Genomic DNA, 9,427 nt, shown 5'->3' on the forward strand with positions numbered 1-9,427 from the left:
AGTTATCCCAATTTTGTTCGATAAGCAAACGTATTCTTTTAAGGTATATCGATAGAAAATTTAAAAACGTGTTTTAAAAGCTGAAAAGAAATAAGATGTTTTTTGATGAAAAGGGGCGATCTGGTGACCTCACAGGTCATGTGTAACTATTTATGCACCTATGAAAGTATTGAAATGATGGTTGTTATGGCCCTAGGTCCAGAGCATATAAATACCGGACCAGTTATAGAAATACGATTTACACTGAAATTCCCTAAATAGATTTAAGTTTGACACAAAAATACTGCGTTATTTTTTTTAAATTTCAGCCGGTTCGATTAATTTCAAAAGGGTTTATATTCCGTTTTATTTCTTTTCATCTTTATTTTTTTATTTTCATTGTTTGGAATACTCCAAGTTTGTCCAAAATTTCAGTTGGTTTATTATTACATTCGTAGGAGAAACCCACAAAGCACGGTTAATGGCACTTTTGATGTGAAAAATTAGGCCTCCTTTCATAAATGATTCTGATAGAGATTGCTTAGTTTGAATTATCGTTCTAGATGAATATACATTTAAATTTGACATATAACTTCTAAATCTAATAGAAAAAAATCAGGTCTTACAAATTTGGAAAAATATAAATAAATTTAGAGTTTTGGAAAATGGATAGTGATACAGTTTTAGATCGCATAGCGCGCACTTTCGAAGACGTGAAGAACATTGTAAGAAATAAGCACTCATGTGAAAGATTACCAAATTTAAAGAAAGATATTCAATATTTACAAACAGAACTCAGCGTATTAGGTAAAGAAAATCACGTTCAATTCATAAGATCTATAGCTATGGAAGCATATTTAGCGCTATTGACAGCTAAGTCTTTGCCAATTTCCCTAATAGAGAAACGAAACATTCTTCAGACGGCTTTTGATAAAATAAAGCCTTATGCATTTCGTGAAGAGTGTCTATTTATACTACTAAGAATACAAAATTTGCTTTGTTATTATCTCATACAACTGGATCAGACATCTTTAGCACGAGAAATTCTCGAAAGCATAGAAGAACTGTATGACGAAATAAAGGACTACAAGCCAGATACATTTATAGATGCTGAAGATTTATTTACTATCGAAGCAATTAATAAAATTAAACGAATCAATCCCGAAAAGATTGATAAAGTAATAACCAATAATTTACAGATGCAAGCTTTTCTATACAACAAATTAAATATTCCTAACAAATATACATTATATAATCATTTGGTATTGAGGAGACAGTTAGAAATGAAGGAAGGTACCCCTCAAGACTGGGCTCTTAGAACTGCGAGGTTAGGAAATTTCTTTACATATCTTAACCAACTATGCCATGCCAGACATCATCTGTGTGCAGCATACCATGTTTTGCGTACCTGTCACGACAATTGTAAGTTAATTCCTGAAGAATTTGTTGTTCAGAAAGCAGATTACGAAATGCATTTTCTTGAATTAAGCCACCATTGGGTAAAATATGGTTTGGCACTCTTTAATATTTCACGAAAAAAGCTTTTATCCAAATATTTTATGCAACCTCCTTCAAAAGCTGATTTGTGGAAAAATATGAATGTCCTTGAAGAGCACACTGAAAATACTAAAGTTCCTGAGGAAAACGAAAAAGATAGTGGCGCCGAAAAAAACGCAAATGGAGATTCTGCAAATAACATTTTCAGATTTCCATCGTTAGATCTAAAAGACATTGAGAAAAGAGTCCCAGTGGACATAATAAAGACTTCGGAAGATGCCCGTGTACTCTTTGCTTTCGTACATAAATGGCTGATGAGAGCCAAGCATTACTATGACTTTGAACAACATCCATCGCAATATATATCGTGTTCTTTACAGTTGGCAGAACTTTATGAGCATTTAGCGTTCTTCGAAAAAAACATTGACAATCAATACAGCATACAAAAACGAAGGGCAGATGTATTAGAAGCATTAAATTCCTTATTAAAAACTTGTGACAATGTGATGTCAGTTCAGATAGATGTTATCCGAGAATTGTCTCAAGTACAGTTAGAGCTCATGGCGTTAAATCTACAAAAGTTGTGGCGCGAGGAATCACAAACCAACATTATTAATTTAAATACCGACGCAGATTCCATAATTAATTCTTTGGATTCAGAGTCAACTAAAACATTGACTGAAAAAACATTAAATACTAGCTCTAAAAATGTATTTTTGAGGAAAATGGAAGCTGCGACATCCCTTAATGGCTGTCTATTTAGATTGAGTGGACAACTAAATGCACAGACTCCGTCAGAATTGAGTCTTGCCATAGATCTCAAAAATTAATTTTTTTAAAACATTTTGTTACTTTGTGTAATCATTTTGTAAATTACCTGGTGAACTTTAAACGCATTTTATATTTGTCCAATGCGTATACTTATGTTACGTTATAGGGCTGTCTGCTACAGGTCTACACAGTACACACATTTCAGAACTGCGTATTTTAAAATTTTGTCACAAAAATGAAGTAATAAAACAAACATTTCAAACCATAAAAAAATTGAACTTGTTTTCTCTCTTTATAATTGAAATATAGTATTAATATGGTACATTTAAAGGCAATATAATTAAAACGCTTCATCATGTATATTAAATTTAATATAATTGATTTGCTTTTACAATGTGATAAGGATTTTAAGGCGGTCCCCATGGGGTATCAACGGCAATTCAGATAATTGTATCGGTAATAGAAAATGGCTCGAAATGCACCATTTGAACTAAGTGGTCAATTCTTTACAATATTATTGCCGGAATTCCTTTTTTCAGTGAAGGACCGCTATAAAACCCACAAGTACATCGCATATATCACTACGTTAAATTGTATACAAAATTGATATCAAACATTATAAAACATGTTTAGTGTATATTTAATCTAACCGATAAGTATAAGCCATTTGCTGATAATTTTATTTGGAAAAAAACTAAATAATAATACGTTTTTACGAACGTAAGTCTTCAGTTCAACTCATTTTCTACTTTTTCTGGAAGTCATCGTGGAGCAACGCTTAACAAATGCTTTTTTTTTACAAAATATGGTGAAAATTACAAATAGAAAAAGATATTTTATTGTGAAGATAAAACCTGGGTTTTCAAAATTTCGTGAAAACCCACTTAAATGTGCGATTCTTCTTATTTTATGGCCTGATCAATAGAACCATCCTATTATATATGCCAAATATGTTATTGTAGAGGCTATATATTTTTTTGCTGGCAGTAATACCTAAAATTATGCATCACCTCTCCAAAATCCAACATACAACTAAAAAACAACACTATAAATAAAAAAACTGTATCAATTAAATATGCTTTAAATGTAAAGTAACGCATAACAATGTGTAACCCTGTAACATAAACCTATTAACAAATTTATACATTATTAAATTATAAAAGAAAAAAAATATTTAATAAAAGCAAAAGTAATTATTTGTTTCGAAAACGTGGGAAAACTTCATGATTATTAATTTATAAAGTTCCCGAACAAATAAATAAATTTATAAATGTTATTTATAAATTGTTACGTGATGTAAGTATTATGATTTATTACTCTGAATTTTCTTATCCATACAACCTATAAATGCAAGAATGTGTTTGTTCGTATCCAGCTTTTTGTTGGCAACGGGTAAAGAATTTTTTTTGCAAATGTTTGGATTAGGAAACAGAGTCGAAAGGCAAGAATAAGGTGTAGACTATAATATTTACCTAATTATTAAACCCACAAGAGGCTGTAAGTAAAAGTGGAAAACAGCCTTATGTGCCACAATGCTTTAGAACCACACAAAATAATTAATCTAAACAAATAAATAATCAATAACATAAAAACAATACTTTTGTATTACCTACTATAAAATGGAATGATTTGAATTTAAAGGACAGCACATAAAAAGCATATGCTTGAATATAATACTTACATGTTTCTTGGCCTAGACTAGATGCCACAAATCGTTTATTAAATTTATATCTAATAGCCCAATAATAACTTTGATATTTTATTTAATGAAGTCTTTGTAAATGCTTCGACTTATAAAAAAATATGACACTCTTAAGGCAACCAACAATAAATTAATATTGTTAAAGGCATTCCTTATTCATAGTTTGATGGAGATGCTATACAGTATTAGGGGCTTTTAATATACAATCATATTAAAAATATTTTCTTCATGGTATATTATGCGTTAAATACAATCTATAACACTAAAAATAGTTTCATTGCCAGTGGGAATAAATATTTGTAAACGATTCGTCTGCGATCCTTTTAACTACCATCTCGCCGCTGCATAATTTCATATATGACCAGACTACTGTCTATATCACTTTCATCGCTAGCCTCTTGCCATTTCTGACTTTCTAACAATGGTTCACTTCTTTCTTTCGCTTTAGGGGCTCTAGTCTTACCGATATTTATAAAATCATCATCTTCTAAAACGCGAACTGTACCAGCCACTCTTTTAATTACCAAAACCTTGTGTATTATATGTCCACTGATACCCATCAAGCAGACAACCAAACCAACAACATTTATGGGGCTTAGTTGATCGCCACTTACTTCTACAGCTAAGACTAGAATACACAATTCCTGGAATTAAAGTACAAATTTATTTTGATATCTTATTCTAATGTTGATTGGTTACAGTTCAGAAGTATAGTTGAATGAATTCTTCTTAATTGTTTGATATTATGCTTAAAGTATGCTTAGTCCTTATTAACAAAATTTAAATAAATAATGTAATTAAATAATTTAGGTACTTCCATTGAAATATATAATAAATTAATAAGTTACCTTAAATATACCGGCAATTGATAGAGTCAGACTAGATGTGTATGTTACAACAAGAAATTCACTAATTTCCATTGCAAATGCTATGGTTGCTCCAACTGTGACTTTAAGTACAGTTGGGAACAATTCTCCGGGTGCCAGTGCAATTAGTTTATCAAAACACTTAAACCCTGAAAAAAATGAGGTGTAATATAATAATTATGATATTATTAGAATAATAAACAAGATCATTTAACAACCTATTTTTTGTTACACATCAAAAAGCCAAACTTGTAACTTTTGCCTGAATTGGTATAAAGGCAAAAGTTAATAATGCCATCAGATTTAATTAATTAATTATTATCAAATATATTGTTTGAAAATATTGTGGTTTCACAAAAGATTTATCTTTTTCTCATAATCTTATTTGATGAAATTAATAAAAGCTATAATTTCTAAAATATATTATTCTGTGATATTTTGATATACATACAATTCTGATCAAACCCGTTCAGCAGTTTTATTGGAAAATTAAAAAAAAACAACTATTTTTGATAAAAAACTACACAAATATTCAGATTAACTTCTTAGAATATAAGTATAATCAATTCAGACAAACAATAGATTAAGAATTTTCAATATTCACCTTCAAAAGCAAGCATAAATGGAAGTAGAGAAAAGAACATCCAGGGTTGAACATGAAATACCATATCTACTGGGTTATGCAAGCCAAGTTTAGATTTCTGCATAAGGAGCTGAGCAAATGTCCATCGTAAACCCCCAGCAAATGACGCTAGTAGCAAGAAATCAAAACCCATCAAGTTAAATTGTGTTGCATTGTATGTAAACATGATGAGTCCACTTGCAATTGTTAGTACGATTCCAACAAGTGACCATGACTGAAAAAGAATTTCCAGTTATATGAACAGGGGTTCATAGTTTTATGTAAATTAAGGTTCAGTCTCTCTTATATTACGCTTGTGTATTATGGAAATTTTAAAAAAACCTATTACCAACCTATTTCACTGTTACAGTAAAATGAGATAAAAGTATTTATAAATGTTATAACTTTGGTTGTATTTACTATATAAACCAATCCTGATTTAATATATAAAATTAATTTACTAAATAAATATTTTCATCTACAAAGTTTTAATCCTTTGATTTTGAATATTGTATAATAAAATATAGCATTACTTAAAATTAAAAATACTTTACAATGACTACAAATCCAATATGATTAAGAAATGGAATACATGTCTAAAAATTCATACCTTCTTTTCAAGACCAAGTAGTATAGCAAATCCAAGAATAAATATTATGGTTGTTGACTTTGTCATTGTATATAGGGATATGGTAACTAGCTCCAGAGCCCAATTAGAAAATCCAACATCAATCCCACTTGCTAGGCCTGTAGGGCCAACTGATATAAGGCAGGTGATAAATGGAAGAATAAGTTGGGAATGACCAGTAATAATTCCCACCACAAAACGGACGCACACAGATAAAAGCCACTTTACTATTAAGTGATACATAACAACCGTAAGGGGAAAATGAAAATCCTGAAAATAAAAATATAAGAAATTTATAAGTACAAATCATGATTATGAAATATGTAGATACTTCTTTTTTAATAAAATAAATGATATTATGTGGATATTTTTTCTTTTACCAAAAAATTATCTAAGTATATTTATATAAGATTCATAAAATTAAAAGTAGAAGGGGAATTAGCATAAAAAGAGAATGAACACAATGGATAATACAAACCTTTAAGAGCCATCTCTGATAAAATGTAAGGCCGATTGATAAAGAAAAATATAATAAAATCAAACCCAGAGACAGAAGCCCCTTTTGAAAACACACATCAGACCATTTTCCTTTAGGTTTGCTTTCCAATATGCTTTCATCTAGATCAGAATTGACCGACAGCTGTTGATATTTAGGAGCCGACATGGTATAGCTAGCCGAACTAGCTGCGATTAATTTACTACGAAACTACATAGCTGATAGTCGATTTATGACTTGTATTTTAATTGTGCGAATAGCACATAAATTTAAAAATATCTGTTGGCTGTTTATGCAAAATTCTTAAAACAAATTCCTTTTAAATATGTGGAGGTACCGGATTTCAAGTTCTCAATCATTTATTGAATGACTGCATCAATTTACAACTATAAATTTCTATCTAAAGTAATAACATATGGCTATTTTTAGTTATATCCAACTTTGAATCAAAGATAATAAAAAAAATATAGAAGAAAAAAATGCAATAACAACGACGTGTCTATCCACTAACTTTTTTATATTGTCAACGTCAAAATTCTAATGTCACATTTCTGTGACATAAGTTGTACACCGTTCTGTAGCCGTAGTTCTAGACTGTAGTATACAAAATTATCTGTGTACAGTAACCGTAGTATATTTTAGCTACTGGTAACTAATGAAAATAACTAAAACCACGCAGAAAAATAATATGTTTTCTTATAGTTTTTAACGTATGTGGCAAATGAGACAATAATTAATAATGTTTGTTATGTTTTATTTAAAAAAAATATGTCATATATTATCGATTAAAAGTTTAATATAATTAACGTTTTATTACGTTTAATAAAATATACTTTTTAAAACCTTTAAAATTTTAAAGTTACTGCTTCTAAAATCAGCAATCAATTGAGTTGATTGTAAGCTACGAACATTTTAGATTACACATAATATCACAAAATCCACAATATTATTTAAACTTATGGGATATTCTATCTTGTTATAAATCACAATCCATTTTTATCTTTGTTAATTAGTTTATTCTTCACAAACAACGCTCAGCGCAAGAAACGCTCAAGGAAAAAAATACATGTTCACTAGTCTTAAAAGTCTGTTCTGAGTAACGGTTTTCTTATTTTCTTAGTGTCCTTAACATAATATTAAGAAATATATGCAAGATATTTTCAATTTGGTATTTAAAGGGCTCTTTTCAGCCCAGTAAAGAATTTGTCCAAGTTTTTACCATGTGCAAGCAAAAAGCATAATATCAGAAATTTTCCTTCATTGTCATGCAAATTCTTGATTTACTTCTTGTACGTAGATAATGTCTTTTTGTTCTCTCTCTTTTTTAAATACTATTATAATAATACGTAATGTATGCTTGTTCTTTTATTAATAAAGTATGAACTGCTGACGCCATCTACTTGTACGCTTTTAGTTGAAGTAGGTTAAAAACAGATGGCGCTATGATAGTGTATCCATATATTGTTACGACCTAGGGGATCGGATAAAATAGATCTCTTCAAGGGTTTATTTCTTGCATAAAGCAAAAAGGAATTTGTTAACATTGATAAGGGCAAATCACGCGCATAAATACTTTGATAACCACGCAACAAATACAGTTACTAGTTACTTCAAAGACGCGCACTTCACAGTACCATTTCCCTTGTCTAATGACTGTTATATATTTATTCATTACTTAATATTAAACAAAGTATATTAATATAGTGAATATTCACACTTTATCACTTCGGTGTTTATCTCTTGAAATCGCATTCATTCCAAATCTAAATCATTGTTCGTTTTGGCTATCTTATATATCCCTGGGAATAATATTACTCCCAAGCACAATAACCTATCTCAATCCATTTTTGACCATCTGAGTATGACATCTTAATCCGCCAAAGTAAAGTGTGCCAATAATCAATCGACGGCTTGTAATAGCCATCTATCGATACAAGCAATCCATGGTATCGGATCGGTGTATGTGGATAGAACTTTGTATGAAAATGACAGTTCAACTGTGCCAATATCCTTTGTGCCAATCCTAAGATTTTAACTAACACCAGTTTTTAAAATAATTAAAAAGCTATGTGTTATGTTTTAAATACAGACATGTATCAAATCAAATCAAATCAAAATTCATTTATTCAGTCCAGATGCGACCTAAGGCATGCTTATGAATGTCAAAAACGTTTACAAAATTCGCGAAAGAGCAAAACTACGCCATCCGTTCGCAAGACTACCAGGAGGTCTTGTTCTGAGAAGAACGGGCAAGAAACTCAGCAAGTTGTATCCTCCCTTTACATACAATAATTCAAAAGAAAATGTCATAAACCACAACGTCATTTAAGTTACATAAGTAAAAATAAAATACAATCTGTTCTGTGATTTACCACATTCACCATTACACTACATTCCATTCCATTACATTACATTCACAACGTATAATTTAATATTATTAGTACCGTTTTATTTATTTTATTTGGTTTATATTGATTATCAAATATGAGTGTAAAAATCGAAAAGCTTGCATTCTATCCTTCGCCAAAAATGGATTGTCTTTGTATGGTTTGGTTATTGGGATGCCGATAGGAGATCGATCGGCTGTCACGATCTCATCTCAGATTGCTTTCAATCAGACATTGTGGATTAATTACTGGGTTCGGGTGTTAAACGATATTCGAGAACCACTAGTACACGTAATATTTATCTCTATCGTATAATAAAAACGGGTTTCTTGAAACCTGTACCTATGTCTTGAAACTGCCTGAAAAATGATTCAGCGTCCTGTAAACGAGGGTAACATTATACAAATTATAATTTTCTAATATATCACATATATAGCTTCTTCTAAAACGACTATTACTCACATTTCAGCTTTTTACGA

At 30.3% G+C, this 9,427-nt stretch overlaps 2 protein-coding genes across 2 annotated transcripts; one reads left to right on the forward strand and one right to left on the reverse strand.

Annotated features, from left to right (window-relative positions):
- Positions 1-559: 559 nt before the first annotated feature.
- LOC111000074 (KIF-binding protein-like) lies at positions 560-2,453 on the forward strand. The gene has a single exon (XM_022269419.2). It carries the CDS (start codon positions 645-647, stop codon positions 2,304-2,306), a length of 1,662 nt encoding a protein of 553 aa, XP_022125111.2. The 5' UTR covers positions 560-644; the 3' UTR covers positions 2,307-2,453.
- A 147-nt stretch (positions 2,454-2,600) lies between these two features.
- LOC110999464 (solute carrier family 35 member C2) lies at positions 2,601-7,023 on the reverse strand. Its single transcript, XM_022268525.2, has 5 exons — positions 6,544-7,023; positions 6,048-6,335; positions 5,420-5,672; positions 4,798-4,964; positions 2,601-4,593 (listed from the first exon to the last, which is right to left on the reverse strand). Exons 1-5 carry the CDS (start codon positions 6,727-6,729, stop codon positions 4,273-4,275), a joined length of 1,215 nt encoding a protein of 404 aa, XP_022124217.1. The 5' UTR covers positions 6,730-7,023; the 3' UTR covers positions 2,601-4,272.
- Between the last annotated feature and the right edge of the window lie 2,404 nt (positions 7,024-9,427).

Source organism: Pieris rapae, chromosome Z (assembly GCF_905147795.1).
Source record: "Pieris rapae chromosome Z, ilPieRapa1.1, whole genome shotgun sequence".
Classification (NCBI taxonomy): Eukaryota; Metazoa; Arthropoda; class Insecta; order Lepidoptera; family Pieridae; genus Pieris; species Pieris rapae.

Bases quoted from the DNA above. Each gene is read 5' to 3' on its own strand.
- LOC111000074 (XM_022269419.2), top strand. From the start codon at position 645: ATGGATAGTGATACAGTTTTAGATCGCATAGCGCGCACTTTCGAAGAC.
- LOC110999464 (XM_022268525.2), bottom strand. From the start codon at position 6,729: ATGTCGGCTCCTAAATATCAACAGCTGTCGGTCAATTCTGATCTAGAT. The intron at 4,965-5,419 runs GTGAATATTGAA...CATTTTTTTCAG, and splicing joins ATTTATGCTTGCTTTTGAAG to GGTTTAAGTGTTTTGATAAA. The intron at 4,594-4,797 runs GTAACTTATTAA...CTTTAATTCCAG, and splicing joins CAATTGCCGGTATATTTAAG to GAATTGTGTATTCTAGTCTT.